The 22,229-nt window shown below is 51.8% G+C and overlaps 1 protein-coding gene across 1 annotated transcript in view; it reads left to right on the top strand.

Annotated features, from left to right (window-relative positions):
- ACAA2 (acetyl-CoA acyltransferase 2) overlaps positions 1-21,574 on the top strand; it is a 30,693-nt gene extending 9,119 nt beyond the window's left edge. Inside the window, exons 3-10 of the mRNA XM_004616129.2 lie at positions 6,414-6,542; positions 8,294-8,410; positions 10,738-10,885; positions 12,616-12,791; positions 13,818-13,947; positions 16,702-16,772; positions 20,301-20,455; positions 21,184-21,574. Of these exons, the coding sequence (XP_004616186.1) occupies positions 6,414-6,542; positions 8,294-8,410; positions 10,738-10,885; positions 12,616-12,791; positions 13,818-13,947; positions 16,702-16,772; positions 20,301-20,455; positions 21,184-21,268 (1,011 nt within the window). The 3' untranslated portion in view covers positions 21,269-21,574. The remainder of the gene's footprint in view (positions 1-6,413; positions 6,543-8,293; positions 8,411-10,737; positions 10,886-12,615; positions 12,792-13,817; positions 13,948-16,701; positions 16,773-20,300; positions 20,456-21,183) is intronic.
- Positions 21,575-22,229: the final 655 nt, after the last annotated feature.

Below are 22,229 nucleotides of genomic sequence, written 5' to 3'. Positions count from 1 at the left end.
ACTTATTACAGTTCTCATCTTTTCTGAAGTTATTGGGAATGGAATAGCTTGCTTCTTTCACTTATTAAATGTTAATTGCAAGTGAACAGGAACATGATTTTTATATGTCATGTTGTGTCTGAAACCTTGTTAGGGTCCGTCATCCTGATAGTCTTACTGGTTTCCTGACGGTGTTTGTAGTAACGTCATGTCATCTGGGAGGGCTTAGCATCCTCTCCCATCTAGACTCTATTATTTCTTTTTCTTTCCTAATTGCCCAGGGCCAACCCCCTGATATTTAATAAAAGTGGCAAAAAGTAGATATTCTTGTCACGTTCCTGAAACTATACGGTAAGTGCCCAGACTTTCGCCATATGTGAAATTGTCAATTGGGGGTTTGTAAAATGCCCCTTTATCATGTTGAGTTCTCGGGAGTGGGGGGCGTCCTTTCCAAATCTGTTGATGTTTTTATAAAAGATTTAAAAATTGTCTTCCAATTTTGTATGTTTCTTATTGTTTTTTTGTGTTGTTTGTTGCTATTTGTTTATCTTTTGGGCCCTATCAGAGGTGCTCAGGGATTACTCCTGACTTCGTGCTCGGGTATCACTTTTGGTGGAGCTTGGCGGGGACCGTATGTGATGCCGGGGATTGAACCCAGATCAGCCAGGATGTTAGTCTTTGTTCTATTGATATGATGTAATAGATTGATTTCCAGATGGTGAAACAACCTCACATTTGTAGGATAAATAAATCCCACTTGGTTTTTTGTGTATAACTCTCTTTAAGCCTTGCTGGATTCGGACTATCAGGATATTGTTGAAGATTTTGCAACCATAGTCACAAGATATAGTGGTCTGTAGTTTTCTTATGATGTTTTGATATAATGACTGGATAAAATGAGTTGAGAATTGAACTTCCTCTTCTGTTTTTAAGGGAAATTTGTAAATAGTGAATATAAATTCCATGGTGCTGCCAGTCTGAGCTGTTTTGGGGTTTTAGTTTTAGATTTTGGATTTGGTGCCGTGGTCCAGGGCTACTCAGACTCCTGGTTCTGTGCCCAGGGATCACTCGTGGTGGTGCTCAGGGAATCATACGCAGTACCAGGGATTGAACCAGGGTCAGCCACATGCAAGGCAAGCACCCTTGTGCTATTTCTCTACACACGGTAGCTTGGTTTGTGGAGGTTTTTTGGTAATGGGTTGCTTCTTAAATTACTGATTCTGTCTCCTTCCTTGTTATAGGTAGATTCGAGTCTTTTTTACTTCTTCTTGAGTCAGTTTTAGGTGTCCCTGTCATCTAGGTTACTGTGTTGGCACACAACTATTCCCAGGACAGCTTCTTTTTGAGGCGGTTTTGTTTCAGAGAGTCACCGTGAACCCTGAATTAGCGACTCTCGAGCCTTTGTTCTGTGGGGAAGTACAGGTAAGGTTCCTATAAGGCTCTTGGAACAAATTTTGGTTAAACTGGTCAGTGTATCACCTTTTTAGTATATCTGTTTATTTGATATCTTTTATTTTTTCCCTCTGTTTTGGTCACACCCAGTGATACTCAGGGGTTACTCCTGGCTCTGCACTCAGGAATTACTCCTGGCAGTGCTTGGGGGACCTTAGGGGATGCTGGGGATTGAACCCGGGTCAGCCGCATGCTAGGCAAATGCCCTCGCCACTGTACTGTTGCTCCGGCCCCAGTATATCTGTTTATCTAAGGACATTTTATATTATTAACATTAAACTCACAGCACCTCACTCTAATGCCTGGTGAAATGTATCTCACACATCTTCTCCATGAGCCACAGGACAGCTCTCTTCCTATTCGGGGACAATAAAAAAATATTTAGCATCATGCTTGGGAACGTTTTAAACAGGAAAAGCACAAAAATGTAAAAAATATATATATATTCATGCAACCCTAAATAGACTACAAGGATGCTTGTTGAAAGTCCAAGGGCAACTAGAATTTCCTGTACTCCGAATGTCTGCGAGTAAGCACAGCGGCTCAGCATGTACTGGCTTTGGGATCGCAAATACATTTCCCCAAGGAAGTAAACGTGTAGATGTGGAATCTGCAAGTAACCAGGATCACCTGTACTTTTTTTTTTCTGCTTTTTGGGTCACACCTGGTGATACACAGGGGTTACTCCTGGCTCATGCACTCAGGAATTACTCCTGGCGGTGCTGAGGGGACCATATGGGATGCTGGGAATCGAACCTGGGTTGGCCACGTGCAAGGCAAATGCCCTACCCGCTGTCATATCACTCCAGCACCCAAGGTCACCTGTATTTTGAACTTCCAGGTTTGTCTGAAGCCAGCGGGATTGGTACCTTCACCGCCAGCCAACAGGCGTCGGTCACAGAGAACAAGACAGATAAACACAGGCGACAGACAAATACCCGGGGACTGTCCAGGCTTTGGTGATGCACAGTGTGGAAGTCGATGTGGAGGTCTCGTTCTGTTCAGCAGGGAGAACTCTTCATAGGGCGCAGCCGAAAGAACAGACGCAGAGCCCGGAGGAGGGAGAAAAGGCATTTATTCTATGGCAGTTACAGTATTTATACCTCCCTGTTGGGAGGAGGTGGTGCCAGGACCCCCAACAGAAATGCAGGGTGTGGCACGGGATTTAGCTAGTAATAAACAAATACTGATAGGATAAAATCAGTAAGATTAGGAGTGGCAACCTTTGCTAGGTGTGGCATGGGGTTAGCTAGTGATTAAACAAATAGTGACAGGATAAGATCAGTAAGGTAAAATGGCTCCCTACAGCACAGGCAGACAATTTGTTCAGCACCACATTGCCCACTGTTTAAGTTGGCAGAGACACTAGCATACAGCAGGCACGGAAGAGCCAAGGCTGGGTGTTTCTAAGTTAATCAGCGGGCACCCTTACAAGTGGGACAGTTTCCCGTTTTGTTTTTGCCTATATTGTCCCTCCATCTCAGTCTATTCTTTCCTGTTAGATTATTCCTTCCTGGGTGTATATTTGCCAAACCTTTGCACTCTAATACCTAAATTATCTTACCCGGGGGCATATCCCGTCCTTGGGATTTTCAGTTAGAGAAACACAAATTCCCACCTAAGTTCATGTCCTGCTGCCCACAAAGTTCTTGCTTTTAAAGATGCTTCATGTTTTCCTTTATAGAAAATCCTAATATCGGAAGATAGCTTTATAATAGGGAGTAATATAATTAGGAACTTTGCAGAGGAAAATTCTGGGTAGAATTTATGAATGTTAGAGCGGCAGAAGGGAGCGTCTTTCCTTTCCCTTCTGTCCCAGAACATTTCAGACGCTGCCAACTTGGCCAGGCACACCGGGGCACACGTGCGGGTCCCCAAAGAGACCCCAAAGAGAAACCTTAGAGGGTTTATGAGCTTTAAGCCTCTTTCAACACATGAGAACGCTTCCAGGTTTTTGTTTTCATTTGTTTGATGGTCTTATTTGCTCTTGTTTGGGGGTCACACCCGGCTGTGTTCAGGGCTTCCTCCTGGCTCTGCACTCAAGGACCTCTCCTAGGCAGAGGCATGGAATATGTGGGTGCTGAGGATGGAACCCAGGTCCAGGTCAGACGCCTTAAGGCAAACCCCCTGCCTGCTGTACCATCATTCCAGCCGCTCCCCAGAAGCGTGAAGGAATTACCCAGTTAGACCCAATGATCTGGAACTGTTGGGCTCAGTACAGATTTCCTGGTTGTGGAGCGGAGCGGGCAGGGGTTGAAATACCTAGAAATGCCCAGGGACTATGACCTGGCTTTGTGGTCAAGAGCCACTTCCAGCAGTGCTCTGGGAACTGTGCTATGCCAGGGCTCAAGCCCAGGCCCCCTGCCGGCAAAGCCTGAGCCAGCCCTGTGAGCTGACTGCCCAGCAAACCGTCTTCCTCCGCTACATTCTCCCCACAGATTTTTCATATTTAACTGCACTCTGTCCCTTTGTAACAGAAGTACTTAGAGAAATTTTAACCAAAAAGAAGGAAGAAAGCAGTTACTTTGTAGAAAACAGAAAGAAGTTTTATTATATCAGGTAAGACCACATTCAGAATGTACATAAAAGTGATTTCCAGAAATGATCGAATAAAGAAGACGAGGATTTGCCAACTCACTCAAAATTGTGCCATTTAGTTATAAGCCCTTACTTAGAAATGAGGCACTTGCAAATCCAAGTGAGGAACCTGAGACTTTGAAGGCTCCACACATGGTTGCCGGCGAGGTTGCAATCCATATCTCCTAACTCCAATAAACTCAGCCACACCGGGCCAGAGCAATAGCACAGTGGGTAGGGCATTTGCCTTGCACGCGGCCGACCCAGGTTTGATCCCCAGCATCCCATATCATATGGTCCCCCAAGCACCACCAGGAGTAATTCCTGAGTACAGTGCCAGGAGTAACCCCTATGCATCGCCGGGTGTGACCCAAAAAACCAAAAAAAAAAAAAAAAACACCAAACCAAAAAACTCAGGCCACCACTAACCTCACTGCCGCTGAGTGGTCCTGGAAGGCCAGTCTCCGGCCTGAGATCTCTGGAGCCTTCTGGGGATGGGCCGGCAGAGTCCCGCCCTGCCACACCCACACTGACATCCCCCACCCAGCATGTAAACAGTCCAGCCTCCCAACTCCACGACTGATCTCTAAGAGACACCAGGCTGCAGAATTGTCCCAGTTTCCCGGTTCCTGTAGCACATGGCCGCATATGTAGCCACACAACACCTCCAACTTTCACAGTTCGGACAGCCCAGTAGGAGCACAGCAAATTAGATGGGGAAAGAAGCATAGAAGCCCACTAAACCCAATGAGCAAAAACAATAGCACAGAAGGCTCAACCAGCACAAAGCAGCTCCGTAAATCCTCAGATAATAACTTTAGTAACACTGGTGAGAGATATGTGTTATAACAAGCAATATAAAATAAATATAAAGTAAATGATCTTGTGCCTGCTAAGGGAGTAGGCTTGGGGGGGGGGGTGGGAACTGGGAACATTGGTGGAGAAAAGATCTCACCAGTGGTGGGACTGGTGTTGGAACACTGAATACCTGAAACACACACACACACACACACACACACACACAAACCTCCTAACTCTAAGCTTCATAGTCTTAGATCGCCTCAAATCATTGTTTCATTTAAGAAAATACGTCTTTTACCTAACTAGACACTATTAAAGAAAGTGACTCCAAAACAGAAAATCGTGCCAAAAGAATTACCAAAGACCAAAGACCTTTGTGATGCATTAATAATTTTTATCCCAGTCAATAAATAGAACACCCAAAGGATTGCTGTAATGCTGAGTTCCTCCCCTCTATCTCCAAACTCCTGACCTAGGGAGGTGCTGAATTTGTTGGAATTTAATTTGAAAATTGCTGAATCTATACAAGAGTTCAAAGTAGTACAGTGAAAACTCTCAAAAGGTTTTACCTTGAGCAACCAGTTTTTTGCATTTTACAAAATTTGGGTTAGCTGTCTAATAAGAGCTGTTATGACTCTTTAAAACAAACAAAGAAACAAAACCAGCTTTCATCTCTCCTGGACCAGCATTTGTCTCACCAGGGAAATGGGCTGAGATGCAGAATCTGAGCCAGTCCTAGACCCGCCGTTGAGAGTCTGTATTTTCACAGGATGTGTTGGGTTTGATCTCATCCTGCCCCGATGTTTATTTCTCCCCTCCCCTGTTAGTGGGTCTTGGTCTCAGCTCTGTTGTATGACCACGGTGCTTGTAGAAGACGCTCTGGGTGCCGTGTCCCCAGGCCCCCCACCCCCAGCCTTCCTGGTCTGGGTGGTTGGGTTGGGAACTGGGCTGGAAAGTGTCCTGCTCCCCCAGTCACAGCCTCGGCTAGTTCCTCTGTTGAGGACTCTCTGAGATGACCCATTCCCATGGGCGGGGAGGGGGAAGGGGACACCAGCTGTGCTCAGGGGTCACTTCAGGCAGTGCTTGGGGGTCTCAGGTGGTGCTTTAGACCCAGCTGGGTTTGTCTGCATGCAAGGCAAGTGCCTTGACCACTCTACTATCTCTCTGGCTTCTCTAACCTGTTCCATTTAAAAATTGACTCTGATTATTTAAAAAGTTGAATCATAAGAATTCCTCACATGTAATTTAAAAATTGATTGACATTGTTGTAGTTTGACCTAATTTTTTGTTTGTTTGTTTGTTTGTTTTTGTTTGGGGGCCAGTACCCGGCAGTGCTCAAGGCTTACTCCTGCCTCTGTGCTCGGGGATCACTCCTGGCAGTGCTGGGAGACCATAAGTGGTCCCAGGGACTGAACCTCAGCCAGCCACGTGCAAGACACACTCCCTACCTGCTGTCCTCCAGCCCTGGGCAGAGCCTAAGCACATGTGGAGAGTTTTGCCCGGGACCCATCCAGTTGATTGGTTTGTCCAGAATGCCAACATTCCCGTCCTTTCTTAATTCCTGGGTTTATAGGGGAACGTCTTTCCTTTTCCTTCTGTTCCAGAGCTCTTCAGATGCTGCCTACCTGGCCAGGCATGTCGGGCTGCGCGTGGGGGTCCCCACAGAGACCCCCGCTCTCACCCTCAATCGGCTCTGTGGCTCGGGCTTCCAGTCCATCGTGAGCGGGTGCCAGGTAAGGACCTTCCCTCTCGTCTCTTCACCTCTGAAAATACGACATAAACAGCCTCTTAAACAATACTGTGGCTTCTAAAAATAGGTAATATTTATTCGGAGAGGTTTTTCTTGGAAAAACATTAACAAGAAGATTTGGTTTTGTATGGGCCACAGCCAACAGTACTCGAGGAACCATAGGTGGCACTGGAGATCAAAACTGGGTTGACCATGTGAAAAACAAAGGTTGACCCTTGGATTGTTGCAACAGCCCAGAAAAACTTCTTGAAGTCATTAGTGGGCCTTAAAGAAATTTTAGTTAATGATTCATCCTCTTACAGTAAGACAGATGCAGCTGGTTTAAGTCATCAATTACATAGAAAGCAGAATGAGGGTTGCCGGGTGGGATGGGAGAGAATTGGGGGAGGGGATCACTTTTCAGGGGGCTTAAGGTTCGGTTCAGGAAGATAAAGACTTCTGGATCTGAGTGATGGTACCTTATACAGTGATATAAGAGAACTTGGTTAAAGTGGCTCATTCTAGGTCACATTTTGTCACAATTTATTTTTCATTTTGGGGCCACAATCAGATGCTTGAGTTCTGTGCTTGCGGTAACTCCCAAGAACTCACAGGAAGACTATGAAATTCATTTTTGTCAGCATCTTCCTTTACTCACCGTGTGAAAGACAAAGACACACTAGAATGCATCCTGCGCTGCCTTCACGTCATTTTGGGTCGTGGCGTGTCTTAAATACTGGCCCTGATTTTTTCTTTTCTTTTTCTTTTTATGTACACAGTTTTATTTAGTTAGTTTTGCTTTTTGGGCCATACCTGACGATGCTCAGGGGTTACTCCTGGCTCTGCACTCAGGAATTACTCCTGGCGGTGCTCGGGGGACCATATGGGATGCTGGGGATCGAACCCAAGTCGACTGCATACAAGGCAAACGTCGTCCCCTCTGGTCCTGACCCTGATTTTCTTAGCGGTCATTTTCTGAGGAGTGTCAACAGTTGAAAAACCTGGAAAAAATGGAATGGATTGTTTTGATGGACCCTCTGGGTTAACCCAGTTCTTGCCAATGGGACCTCCATCAGATGGGTCCATCCAGATGACAGTTTTTGCCTGTTTTCAGAGTGGAGAGCCCCCAGCAGTGCTCAGTGATACGGGGACCTGAGACAGGGCCAACCTGTTGGTCCTGGGTTGGACCCAGCATCCAGCCAAGTGGGGGAAGCCAGGCAGTGCTGGGGATCAATCTCGGGGCTTGTGCCCTTAAGGCCTTTGCTCTCCTGCCGAGTCACCTCCCCAGCCCTTGCAGTCTCTCCTTTGGGTGCGTTACTTTGTGGTCATGCCCGGCAGTGCTCAAGGCTTGCCCCCGCCTCTGTGCTCAGGGAACCCTTTGCGGTCCCGAAGGTCAAACCTAGGTCTGTTGCGTGCAAGGCAATCATTCTAGTTGCTGTACCGTATCTCCAGCTCAATCTGTACATTACTGCCAGATATTTACATATTTCCTGTTTTTCAAGATTTGTACCGAATCGGGAATTAACAACCCCTGGCCAAAAGGAAGGTAGGATTGGCAGCGTTTGAGGTTTGTTAGTTTTTCCCCTGGGGATGACTTTTATATCAGCACTCGATCTACTTTAGCTATCGTTGCTTTCCAGGCGCTGTGAGCTGCCGTGGGTTCATGTCAGTTTACTGCTTCCTACACCCTTTTAATCAGATGCTTCCAGACACCTCGAAAGGATCTTGTTTTTGCTGTTGTTTTCTTTCGCATAGGAAATCTGTGTCAAAGACGCAGAGGTCGTGCTGTGTGGCGGGACGGAAAGCATGAGCCAGGCCCCCTACTGCGTCAGAAACGTGCGTTTCGGAACCAAGTTCGGATCGGATCTCCAGGTTGGAACCCCTCAAGCTTGGAAAAAATCACTTCTCGTGCTACTCTATACTCCCGGTCGTAATCCCACTTCGGAGAGGGGCCACTGCTTTTGAAACCAGTTTTGTTCATGCGAGAGTGGCAAGATTTGAGAAGCGTATACACTATTCCAGAACTCTTTCTGTGCTCGCTACTTCAGGCATTTTAATCCACATAAAATCAGACTATCTCAGCACATGCCTGGTGTGTGTAGTGAAGACTTCGGGGGATGGTGTAAGGGAAGCAGTGGGTCAGGAAGTTAGGCAAGGGTTAAGTTAGTTTCTGTGGAATTGCTGGTAAGCTGGATGATTTGATCAGTACAGTGATTTAAATGAGGTTGTTTTTGTTGTTGTTGTTTGGCACACCCAGTCATGCTCGTGGTTTACTCCTGACTCTGCACTCAGGAATTAGTCCTGAGGGTGCTCCAGCATCCTTCAGGGATGCCGGGGAGTGAACCCACACTGGCCGCAGGCAAGGCAAGCACTTTACCCGCTGTACTCTGGCTCTGGCTCCATAGCTGAGTTTTATTCCTATTACCATTGACTAGGTCTGTCGCAGGAAACATTCTCTCTGCACGTAGAGGATAGGCTACCTGCCCGTCAGCCGGAAAACCGCCCGCACCCCTCTGAGAACGCCCACAAGCTTCTCAGAGCAAAGGGCGCGAGGCGTGTTGTGAGCACGGCGTTTCCCACGCGCAGGGCCTAGTTTTACACGCTCCCCCAGGAGCTCACCTGACCGCCATGTTCAATACCGAGAAGGATGAGATCTAGGAAACACGGGAAGGAACTTTAGGCGCCCGTGTATTTTGTGCGCGCCTTTGGAGAAACGGGGCACTGACCCAGAGGCTGACCGAGTGGTCTGCACAGGTGAGCTGGACAGTACAGAGCTTCTGCTGCTCAGAGAGCCTGGCCGGGTTCTTGCAGCCTCACTGTAGCCGACAGGACCAGCTGCCCCCACGTCCCCAGCGCCCAGGCGTGAGAGCCGCAGAGCTGCAGCCTTATCCACAGAGCAGCCCCGACAGACGCCGCCTGAGGGCTCTGCACAGGATGTCACCTGCGGTGGGGGGTCTCCATTAGTTATCGAGGGTTCACATCTGCGTTGTCACCTGTGCACTGAACCCCACTGGGTCTCCTAAGAACCCCCCCACGCCCACTGAGAGGGAAGCGAGTTCACCTTGGATTGCTGTGTCGGATGCTTTTAAAAGTAGGCCACAGGGGCTGGAGCGATAGCACAGCGGGTAGGGCGTTTGCCTTGCACGCGGCCGACCTGGGTTCGAATCCCAGCATCCCATATGGTCCCCTGAGCACCACCAGGAGTAATTCCTGAGTGTAGAACCAGGAGTAACCCCTGTGCATCGCCAGGTGTGACCCAAAAAGCAAAAATAAAATAAAATAAAATAAAATAAATAAATAAAAGTAGGCCACAACTTGGGGCTGGAGCGATAGCACAGCGGGTAGGGCATTTGTCTTGCACGTGGCCGACCCAGGTTCGATTCCCAGCATTCCATATGGTCCCCTGAGCACCGCCAGGAGTAATTCCTGAGTGTGTGAGCCAGGAGTAACCCCTGTGCATCGCCAGGTGTGACCCCCACACACACACAAAAAAAATAATAATAGGCCACAACTAAATCTCCAGGCCGCAGGGTGGCAGAGGACCTAGGCTGCCCCTCCCCGGGTCCCCGCCCGCCCAGCAGACCGGCTGTCACGTCCACAATTTGCCTCTGGGCTCCATCCTAGCACACCAACTTCCCTGACCCAGAGACTCCCAGTTGAACCCCAAAATGGATTAGTGCCCTACAGAGATGCCCCTGGAACCAACCACTTACAGTCTAGACATTCATATTTACAATCGCGGCCGTGCAAGCTCGCATGATACTCAAAATGAGCAATGGAAAATAAATTATCCAGCGTCTGCCCCTGGCAGGTAGGCTTGAATGGTGGTGAGAAGTTTCGAGCAAAACATAATGCCCAAAATTAGAGCGAGAGTACTGGGGAAACTGTCTGCCAGAGAGGCAGGGTGAGGACTGGGATGTGGGGTGGAGAATGTGCAGTGGTGGAGGGATGGGGGTTCCATCGTTGTGTGGCTGAATCCCAGACATGAAAGCTTTGGAACTCTATCTCACACGGTTATACAATTAAAAAAAAAAAAAAGTAAAAAAATAAAACGAAACAGGCCACCTAGGCACCGTCGCCAGCCTGTCAGTGCCACTGAGAAAACCCCGTCTTACTTTGCTCCACTGAAGCTGGGGTTGGGCCACGGGAGGAAGTGATCGCGCCCGACTCTCCCAGTCACTCTTGGCTGTCCCCTGCAGCTGGAGGACACCCTGTGGGCCGGCCTCACGGACCGGCACGTCAAGCTGCCCATGGGCATCACCGCCGAGAACCTGGCCGCGCAGCACAAGATCAGCCGGGAGGACTGCGACAAGTACGCCCTGCAGTCGCAGCAGCGCTGGAAAGCAGGTCGGTGACACCAGGCGCACCGGGGCCACGGGAAGCCTCACCACCTCAGATGGCGGTGACCGCGCAGCCATCGGAACAGGCCTCTGGGTTTGGGGGGTTTCGTTTAGGCTTTTGGAGGGGAGCCACAACCAGCAGTGCTCAGGGATCACTGCTGGCAGTGCTCAGGGGACCAGAGGGGATGCCGGGGGTTGAACCCAGGTCAGCCGTGTGCAAGGCAGGGGCCCTTCTCGGGTCCCTGACATATTTTTATAATGCATAAAATTACTTTTTTTTTTTTTTGCTTTTTGGGTCATACCCAGCAATGCACAGGGGTTACTCCTGGCTCTGCACTCAGGAATTACTCCTGGCGGTGCTCGGGGGACCATATGGGATGCTGGGAGTTGAATCTGGGTCGGCCGCGTGCAAGGCAAATGCCCTACCCACTGTGCTATCACTCCAGCCCCAAAATTACATATTTTTTAATTCTACATTTTGAAAACTGCATCTTTTTTATTCTTTTGTTTTTAGATGATCAGATTGAAAAGTTATTTGGGAATTCTCTTTTGAAATTATATTAATCAGTGCCACTTCTAAAGGGTGGGGTTTTTTTGGGGGGAGGCCACACCCATCGATGCTCAGGGGTTACTCCTGGCTCTGCACTCAGGAATTACTCCTGACGGTACTTTGGGGACCATATGGGATGCTGGGAGTTGGACCTGGGTCAGCTATGTGTAAGGCAAATGCCCTACCCGGTGTACTATCTCTCCGGCCCCAGGGTGTTTTTTTTTTAATGGACCCCATCTGGACACTTGGAATGTATCCCAAATGGGGCCTGTGGTCAGTGGAACCCACTGAGGCTTTGGAACACTCCCTCCAGGACAGCTGGCTCTCTGGGGGCTGCCCCTGAGACTGGGCATAGTCCCGGGAAAGAGGTGGACTTCGGGAAAGACCCAGAGGGAGAGGCTGGACAGCGGTACAGCTGGTAGGACATTTTGCCTGGCACCTAGCTGACCCAGGCTCCATCCCTGGCACCCCAGGTGGTCCCCCAAGCCCGTCAATAGTAAACCCCGGGTCCAGAGTCAGGAGTAAGCCCTGAGCAACACCAGGCAGGGTCCAAAAACCAAAAAAGAGAGAGAAAAAAATCATGGTTAAAGAAATGTGTCTGTAAGGGTGCTGCACGCATCTGCACAGATGGGTGCCTACTTGAACGCCTCCACCAGGCAAAGTGGATGCTGTCGGTACCAGCGGCTCGTACGGAAGTTGATCCCAAGGAAAGGTCCGAACAGAAGCTCAGCTGAAGCACCCATTCAAAATGAGCAATAGACAATAAATGCTCTAGCAGGCTCTAGCAGGCTTGGTGGGAAAATTCGAGCAAAACATAATGCCCCAAGTGAGAGAGAGAGAGAGAGAGAGTATTAGGGAAATGGGCTGCCATGGAGGCAGGGTGGGGGGGTGTCATACTGGGGACACTGGTGGTGGAGAATGTGCACTGGTGGAGGGATGGGTGTTCGATCATTATATGGCTGAATCTCGAACATGAAAGCTTTGTAACTGTATCTCACGGTGATTCAATTTTAAAAAAAATAAAAGTAATGTGGAGTTCATGCCCCATTCAATCAGCTTAATCAATGGCTGAATAAATAGCAGTACTCCTACATTTAAAAGAAAAAAGAAATTCAGCCAAAGGGGGCATGTTGGATTTTGTTCCTAGTTTCTCCCCTGCCTGGTCTTACACTGCTCTTCCTCCTCAGCTAACGATGCCGGCTACTTTAACGAGGAGATGGCGCCCATCGAGGTGAAGACGAGGAAGGGAAAACAGACCATGCAAGTGGACGAGCACGCGAGGCCCCAGACCACCCTGGAGCAGCTCAACAAACTCCCTCCTGTTTTCAAGAAGGACGGGACGGTCACGGCGGGCAACGCCTCGGTAGGTGGCACCACGCAGGTGCTAATTCCCCGCCCCTCAACTCGCAACAAAACGTTTTAGCCCTTCGAGGACACGCTGCCCGTTGCTTAGTCTTTCCCGGACTTCAGAGGGCAAACTCTCCGCTTCCTTCCTTCATCTTCCGTTTCTTCCTCACGCCTCAGATTCTGCCTTCCTTATTTTATGGCTCAATGCATTTTGAAAAAGATATATTACAAACCGGCAGAGCCTGGCAAGCTACCCGTGCGTATTGGATATGCCAAAAACAGTAACAATAAGTTTCTCAATGAGAGACGTTACTGGTGCCCGCTCGAACAAATCGATGAGCAACGGGATGACAGTGACAGTGACAGTGATATTACAAACATTAGGAGCAATAATACAGCAGATAGGACTTTGCCGTGCATGCAGCTGACTTAGGCTCAATCCCCAGCATCCCATACTTCTGAGTGCAGAGATGGAGTAGCCCCTGAGCACGGCTGGGGGTGGCCCCCAAACAAACAAAAAAAATCTCCTTCATGGCCAGAGAGACAGGACAGAGGGCAGGGGACTTGCATTGCATGTGGCCAACCCAGGTTCAATCCCCAGCATCCTGTATGATTCCCCAAGCCCACCAGGAGTGAACCTTAAGAACAGAGCTCAGTTAAGCCCTGAGCACAGCTCGATGTGCCTCCCCCCCAAATCAGAACAAACAGACAAAATCTCCTTCGGGGCGGAGAGACAATACCGAGGGTAGAGCACTGGGTAGAGCCTGGGTAGACCCAGATTGAATTCCTGACATCCCACATGGTCCCCCTGAGCCCTGCAGGAGTGAGCCCTGAGCACCACGGAGTGTGGCCCCCAAAACAACAAACCCCCAAACTCCCCGTAAGTTACCAGAGCACCACTGGTGGCGCGTGTGGTGCCAGCGCGGCCGCCCGCTCTCCCAGAAGCAGGCCACCCCGTGTCGCGGTACCCCATGAGACCCGCTGGGTTGGTTCAGGCAAGCAGAGCCCCTCAGCCCCGGGGAATTGTCCGGTTTTGTTCCAGGGGGTGTCAGATGGTGCCGGAGCCGTCATCATCGCCAGCGAAGACGCTGTGAAGAAGCACAACTTCACCCCGCTGGCCCGCGTGGTGGGCCACTTCGTGTCCGGCTGCGACCCCTCCATCATGGGTATCGGTGAGTTCGCAGTGACATAAGCTACTTATGGCCCGGTTCTGGAGGAAAGTCTGGGCACTCGGGTCTCTGAAACGTCAGGCCCCTCGAGGCCGCTCTTGGAGAAAGGGAGATGCAGTCAGCTACTGATAACTGACTGCAATCGGCCACTGATAACTGTGACTGCAATAGCCACTGATAACTGTGACTGCAGCCAACCGCTGAGTCCTGTGTCTACAATAGTCAGTGGTTCCTGTGACTGCAATCAGCCACTGATAACTGTGACTGCAATCAACCACTGAGTCCTGTGTCTACAATAGTCAGTGGTTCCTGTGACTGCAATCAGCCACTAGTAACTGTAACTGCAATAGCCACTGATAACTGTGACTGCAATAGCCACTGGTTCCTGTGACTGCAATAGCCACTAATTCCTGTGACTGCAGTCAGCCACTGGTAACTGTGGCTGCAATAGCCACTGACTACTGTGACTATAACCAGCTGCACCTCAGTCTGGCACAGACCACCCATGGCTCACACTTGCACGTAGCTAAATGGACACAAACTGCAGACAGTGTCAGCGTGATAAACAGCCAGACCATGCTAAGCACCGCAGGAAAGCCACGCTGTAAATTCCCGAGGGCCCATTTGAGACAGCTCCAATTAGCTGGCAGAAAATAATTGCGGAGACCCAAGATTTTTTTTTTTTCCTCAATGGAAATGGGAGGGTGTGGGAGTGGGGGTGGAAGGTGAATATTCCTACCGGTCTGCCACATGTCTCATTTCACGCCCCCTCCCCCCGAAGTGAGGGAAGGGGCCTCGCTTGTGAATGAGAAAACTGGTGGAGGGAGGCCGTGGCCGAGACTTCCGAGTGGGAGCCTGATTCCCGGCCGCCGCTCTTGTCCGGCGGCGCATGCTCTCGGGCTCCCCTGTGGGAAGGGGCGGGGGGAGGGGAGCCTATCGGGAAAACCAAGCAAATAGCGCGTCTCAGCGGACACAGGGCTGACCGACCGCCCCCAGCACTTCCTGCAGACGGGGGTCGCCTTGACTCGGGATACGTGGACGTGGAGGAAACCACAGATGCTTTTTAGCTGGAGGTGCTCCCGGGAACCACGGGAGCCGCTGAATCTTCATGGTTCCTCTCCCTCTTTGCAGGGGAGCCAATTCGATACCTTACCGACACGAAACTCGTACCCAGAGGCTCTGATTGATGCCGCCTGTACCCCCACAGCAGCCAAGGGAAAAACCTGTCCTGGATATAGATCCAGACGGGAGGGGGCTGGGGATTTCCTGTGAGCTTCGAGAGGCCCTTTGTGCAGACAGTGGCGAGAGAGCAAGGGGTGGGTGAGCCGCCGCTGAGTGGCCGCCTCTGGAGGGCTTCAATGTCTGTTTGTTTGTTTTTCTTTTTGCTTTTTGGGTCACACCCAGCGATGCTCAGGGGTTACTCCTGGCTTTGCACTCAGGAATTACTCCTGGCGGTGCTTGGGGGACCATATGGGATGCCGGGGATTGAACCCGGGTCGGCTGCGTGCAAGGCAAACGCCCTACCCGCTGTGCTATCGCTCCGGCCCCGTTTTTTTGTTTGTTTGTTTGTTTTTCTTTTTGCTAGGAGGGCTTCAATGTCTGGGTGCTGCTCACAGGACCCCTCGCCGAATGCCCTGGCACAGGTGCAGCCAGGGGTGTGGCCCACCGACAGATGCCCCATCCGTAGGGGTGCTGAGGGAGCCTTTCCCCTCTCTGCTGCAGATTATGCCATTTTACGCAGATTCCTTCCTGTCTGCTCTCAGGCAGCTGTTCTTGCAGCAACACGTGCCTGCAGTGCCGGAGGTGGGCATGTCGTGGAGGAGGTGACGCGGCTGTGCACTGTTAGGGCCCTGCTCATTCTGCCGTCCGCAGAGAGGCTCCAAGCCCCACACGAGCAGCTGACCTCGCCTGTGGGCCAACAGTTCCCTTACAAGACTTCGTGTCCGTGGCTTCCGCGCAGGGCCTGGGAGTGTGGCATCTTTCCGTGTTCTCGCTGAGTTCTGACGAGCAGTCTGGTTTGTCGGAGGGAATCACGTTTCGGTGTTTCTTCCGTTTCTCCTCTCTGAGTAGCTTCCGAGACACGGGCAGGGTGAGGGGGGCTCACGCGGACAAAAAGCGCAACAGTGCAGTGAGCGACTGACATCTCCCCGCACACGCAGGGCTTGTAAAGTGCCCAGGGCTCGGACACTGGCGCTGTGCAATGTGTCTCCGCTGGTGTCGGCCGAACTACCTTGCAGGCACCGAGTGTCCCCAGGGGCAGGCGTCTCCTTGGCCCTGGCGGCTGGTCCTTACAGTAGGAGGTTACCCTCCAGCAAAGAGGCAGCACAGGCTCGTGCGTACGTGGGTCCAGGCTCCCAGAAGCCGCCCCTCGGTCGTGCAGTGATTGTGGAGAGCAATCCTTAGGCTGCCTCGTGAAGGAGGAGAAATTTGGAGCGTGGAGACACGGCTTAGAGAGAACACGCTTCCCACATCAGAGCCCCCGGGACTGAGCCCCTGCCCCGCACGGGCCCCTCAGGACCACGGGGTGTGGCCCCCGAGGAGGAGGAGCTGGGGCCCGAGAGCTAGCTCCGCGTCCAGGAAGCAGCAGCATGTGCTAGCCCCTTTGCTCGCCCCGCAGTGCCCGGCCCCGGTGCCCAGCGGGCCGAGTCCTGCTGGGTAAGGCCACTGGGCCCCCTCAGCGGCGTTTGGGAGGCCACCCACCCCGGAAGAGAAACTTAAACATAAAAGACGATTTTGTGTGTGTGTGTTCCTGTTTAGGGCCTGTCTCCGCTATCACTGGCGCCTTGAAGAAGGCAGGGCTGAGCCTCAAGGACATGGACTTGGTGGAGGTAAGAGCGCCCGGCTGCCCGGTGCGGAAGACTGCCGGTGCCGACGCACACGCAGCTCGGCTCTGCTGCCCTGTGCTTGCACGACTCGCCTTTCTGAGCGGGCTGGAGCGATAGCGCAGCGGGGTAGGGCGTTTGCCTTGCACTCGGCTGACCCTGGTTCGATTCCTCCCTCCCTCTCGGAGAGCCCGGCAAGCTACCGAGAATATCCCGCCCACACGGCAGAGCCTGAAAAGCTACCCGTGGCGTATTGGATATGCCAAAAACAGTAACAACAAGTCTCACAATGGAGACGTTACTGGTGCCCGCTCGAGCAAATCGATAAGCAATGGGATGACAGTGACAGTGACCTTTCTAAGCAGTGGCACCGTCGTCACCATTACTCTCATCTCTTGTGTTGTTGCTTGCTCTTACCTGATTAAAATGCTTTAGGTTTAAATAGCTAAAGCATCCTCACTTCTACTAAAGTATGGGTTTAGAAATCCTTAAGAGGGGTTGAGACAATAGCACAGCGGGTAGGGCATTTGCCTTGCACGCGGCCAACCCAGGTTCGATTCCCAGCATCCCATATGGTCCCCTGAGCACCGCCAGGGGTAATTCCTGAGTGCAGAGCCAGGAATAACCCCTATGCGTTGCCGGGTGACCCAAAAAGCAAAAAAAAAAAAAAAAAATCCTTAAGAGCATCTTAGGACTTATTATATTTCTAACTACTAATTGTGCTTGTTGAACACTATATAAAATGGGGAAAGTAACTTTTTTTTTAATGAAGTAAAAGCAGACTTGAACATTTTCATAATGGGAGCTGGAGAGATAGTACAGCAGGCAAAGCACTTGCCTTGTAAGCAGCCAACCTGGATTTGATCCCCGGTATCCCATACGGTTCCCGCTGCACCGCCAGCAGTAATTCCTGAGTGCAGTAAGCCCTGAGCATCGATGGGCATGCCCCCCCACCAAAACAAAAATAATTTGAGTAATAGAAAACAATGTCTGGCACCAAATCTAAGAGTTTCTTGCCTTTGTCCCAAATTGAGACACCCCTAGGGGCTGGAGCAATAGCACAGCGGGTAGGGCGTTTGCCTCGCACGCAGCCGACCTGGGTTCGATTCCTAGCATCCCATATGGTCCCCTGAGCACTGCCAAGAATAATTCCTGAGTGCAGAGCCAGGAGTAACCCCTGTGCATTCCCGGGTGTGACCCAAAAAGCAAAAAAAAGAAAAAAAAAAAAGAACCAAACAAACCAAGTTGAGACACCCCTCTGCAAAGCCACCTCCAAATGTTTTACTTTTGGCTTTTATTCTGTTGGCACAGTTTGATTTGGGGTGCACCCATGATTTTTGGCATTGGATTCTTAAATATGTTGGTAGAGGGTTTGGGGGGCTTTGTTTGGGGGGGGAGCTTCCAGCAGTGCTCAGGGATCTCCCCTGGCACAGGGAACTCTGGGTGGTGCTGGGGTTTGAATCTGGGTCAGCTTTGGACCAGGTAAGCACCTTAATTCCTCCTCTGGTCTGAGCAATTTTTTTTTTTATGTTTAAAACAAAATGGTCTTGGGTGGCCAGAGCAATCGTGCAGCGGGGAGGGCGTTTGCCTTGCACATAGCTGGCCCGGTTCAGTCCCCGGCTTTCCATGAGGTGCCCCGAGGACCGCCAGGAGTCGTTCCTGAGTGCAGAGCCAGGAGTAACCCCTGAGCATCACTGGGTATGACCCAGAAATCAAAAAGGCAAACAAAAACAAGTAAACAAAAAACCCAGAGCCATCTTAAGTATTTTGCACAATTAAAAGAAGGGGTGGTTGGGGCTGGAGCGATGGCACAGCGGGGAGGGCGTTTGCCGTGCACACGGCCGACCCGGGTTTGATTCCCAGCATCCCATATGGTTGCCCGAGCACTGCCAGGAGTAATTCCTGAGTGCAGAGCCAGGAGTAAATTCTGTGCATTGCCAGGTGTGACCCAAAAGCAAAAAGAAAAAAAAAAAAGGAGGGGGGTGGAGGTGAAGTCACATAAAGATGTGCCATATACCATCCTCAGTTTGGGGAGGATTGGAACATTTTCGGTAATTCTGCACATGCTGCGTGACAGTGGGAATCACGGCTGCAACTGGGCCATAGACGCAGTGACTGGAAAGGCGTCTTTTCACTGCACGGGCGGGAGCCCGGCAGGTACCTTCCCAACCAGGTGAGCACCTGGTGCTTCCCCTTGGCCTCTCCGTCCCTCCTTCGAAGGAAGCACCCCGGACTGCAAGTCCATCAATGCATTACCCAGCAGGCTCCACTAAGCGTCCGGCTCGAGCTTGCACCTTTCACACAGCTGCAATACGTCAGCTCTGCAAAGCTCTTCGTAATCCCTTACATACTTAAGGGCAAAGCTCTCCACTGCTTTGGGATATTTTGACCATCACAAGGTAGATTTTTTTTTTGTTTGTTTTTTTCCCCCAGGGTTCAAAAACCCAATTCCTACCATATCCTAGATGTTTTAGTACCTTCTGGAGCAGACGTAACAGGAGAGATTCTGAGGACAAAGAAGGACCCTCTCGGGAGATCCCAAACTGCAGCCGGGAAGGGCAGCAGGCAGGGTGTTGACCCGGCTCTGAAAAGGTTCACGCTCTTCCCACAGGCTTTCTCTGTAAAATGCCCTGGCTGAGAGGATGTGAAAGGCTCAGGAGCCAGCCTCGGCCCCTCAACGCAGCAGTGGAGCTTTAGCGAGGCTGCATTTCAGCATCTGTTTCCGGACAGTATCCCCGGTCTCAGGACAGCTGCTTGGTTTTCTGTCATTAGGATTCCTTTTAGGACTGTGGCCCACAATAATAGCAGAGACGGAGGTGGCAGTCACAGCAACTCTTTATACCTACTGTGTGCCGAGTGTCGATCCCCGTGATGTTCATCTCACCTTGACAGCCCTTACAAGGATGTCACAGTCACATTCTCGCATCAAGGGGCAAAAGTGATGGTCCAGCATGTTGGGCACTAGCCTTGCACGTAGCCAACCTGGATTCAGTCCCCTGGACTCTGTACGGTCCCCTTAGCCTTGCCAGGAGAGAGCCCTGAGCACAGAGCCAAGAGTAAGCCCTCAGCACTGCTGGGAGTGGCCCCCCCAACAAACAAAATCTGTATCCCTGAGAACACAGAGGGAGCAGAGTTAGCCAGGACTTGGGCTAGCCATCCAGCTGCAAGGCCCTGGCCTTTCTGCGTTCCCCCTCAGCTTCCGTGGTGTCCACTCACGGTGACACTGGGGCTTTTCTTCCCCTCAAAGGGATGCATTCAGCCTAAAGTAGCTATAAATAAGCATACCTGTTTCCAAGCTGAATTTTTACAAGGATTGCACACAAAACAACCTTGCAACGTAATTTAAATAGGTGCCTAGGCACGCGCGCGCGCATGCACACACACACACACACACACACACACACACACACACACACACACACACACACACACACCCCTCCCCCAAACCCAGCAAAGTTTGCTGTCAGTAAACCCTGGTGGACGCCTCCCAGTTCTTTGTGACAAAGGGTCTCCGTCCCTGTTTCTGTTTTTAAGGTGAATGAAGCGTTTGCTCCCCAGTACTTGGCGGTTCAGAAGACGCTGGGCCTTGACCCCAGTAAAACCAACGTGAATGGTGGCGCCATCGCCTTGGGCCACCCCCTGGGAGGCTCCGGATCCAGAATCATGGCACACCTGGTCCACGAGTTAAGGTACGCGCCCTCACGCGGGATGGCGTTTCCCAGGGTGCCCTTGCGCCAGCCCCGCACTGCAGCCGGCTGTGGGCAGGTTCCCAGGACGCCCCTTCTAGCCGCCCTCGCTGGTGGCCGGGTTCTGACCGCTGCCCGCACTCGGCTCGGCACTCACAGTGCCCAGGGCAGCCACCCAGCTGCGCCTTTGCCAAGGGCCCGAGAGGGTCCCTTTCTCAGGAAAACATATCCAGAGGCTTCTGGTCCAGCTGCTGTCACTGAAGGCCCCTGTGCGGACCTGCAGCCTGGGCCCCAGGTCTGGGAGTCTCCACAGGTGCTGACCGCCCGTGTGGGCGGCAGAGCGCCTCCTCCTGGCCCTGCCCCGGAACTGCAGGTGGAACCAAGCGCGCAGGGCCCTGGACCACACACCCTCCGGGCCAGGTGCTCAGGACCCGTCTCGGGCTGGTGGAACCGTGCATGGGAGGGTCCCGTGTGTCCCGCCCTCCTGGCTCCCCCCTAAGCTGCCCCGCCCTGGGTCTCAGCTTGTTTCCCGTTAGAGGGTCCAGCTTTCCCCCCATCTTCCCTTTTGCTGTGCCTCGAGAGCAGTGTTGAGGGTCGGGGGTGGACGGAGAAGAGGAGCTGGAGGAGAAAGGTGGATGAGGAGTGGATGAGCCACCGCCGGCTCCCCTCCCCCACGCGGCCCCTCCCCCGCGGCGGGCTCGCCCACTACGTCCCCTTGCTTGCTCCCACAGGCGCCGAGGCGGCAAGTACGCAGTGGGGTCAGCCTGCATCGGAGGCGGCCAGGGCATCGCGGTCATCATCGAGCGCACGGCCTGAGGGGCACGAGCAGCGGCGGGGTGGCCGCAGAGTCCCCGCAGGAGACTGGGCACCTTCAGCGCAGCTCGGCCCGGCCAGCCCTCCCCACCCCGCCCCGCCCCCTCCAGGCACCGAGCTTGGGGGGAGTGGGGGAGGGGCAGAGAAGCAGCATCCCCGGGTACCAGCCCTGGCCAGTGTGGGCTCCACCGTCGGCGCCCGAGGGGAGGACCGTGCGCGTGCCCGAGGGGAGGAAGCCTGAGGGCGCGTTTCCTGCCTTCCAGCCACCGCTGATGCCTTAGGGAATGGAATAAACAGGCCTTAACTCGACTGACCCTGTCCTGTCGCTTGATTGCACATCCGTCCCGAAGAGATGCAGGATAAAATCGCCATCATAACCTTTCTTGGGGGGGGGGTGGAGGGAGGGCCACGCCCAGTGGTACTCAGGCCTGACTCCTGGTTCAGTGCTCAGGGATCACTCCCAGCAGTGCTCAGGCATCACAGGTGGTGTCTGGGATGAAACCAGGCCCGGCTGCGTGTGGGGCGAGCGTGTTGAGCCCCTGACCTACTTTATTGCCTGCGTCATAACCATCTTTTTTTTTTTTCAATTGAGTCACAGTGAGATACACAGTAACAAGGTTGTTCATGACTGGGTTTCAGTCATACAATGTTCCAACACCAGTGTACATTTCCCACTGCCAATGTCCGAAGTTTCCCTCCTGCCTCCCCACCCTGACCCCCCATCGTAACTCTTTTTAAAGAAACAGTTGACAGTTCCTTTAGTGTGTTGCCTCCACTGTGTACCTCCAAACACTTTTCCCGTAAAACAGAAACTCCTTCACGTGTTCTCCATACCCCCTAGCGCTCTCTCTTTCTCTCTCTCTCTCTCTCTCTCTCTCTCACACACACACACACACACACACACACAGGAACACACACAAACACATACACACACACTCCATCTTCCCATCTCTATAGATTTGAC

The sequence above is a fragment of the Sorex araneus genome, chromosome 2, assembly GCF_027595985.1.
Source record: "Sorex araneus isolate mSorAra2 chromosome 2, mSorAra2.pri, whole genome shotgun sequence".
NCBI classification, from domain to species: Eukaryota; Metazoa; Chordata; class Mammalia; order Eulipotyphla; family Soricidae; genus Sorex; species Sorex araneus.
The sequence above is the reverse complement of the archived record's forward strand: the minus strand, read 5'-3'. Positions and strand labels throughout refer to the sequence as shown.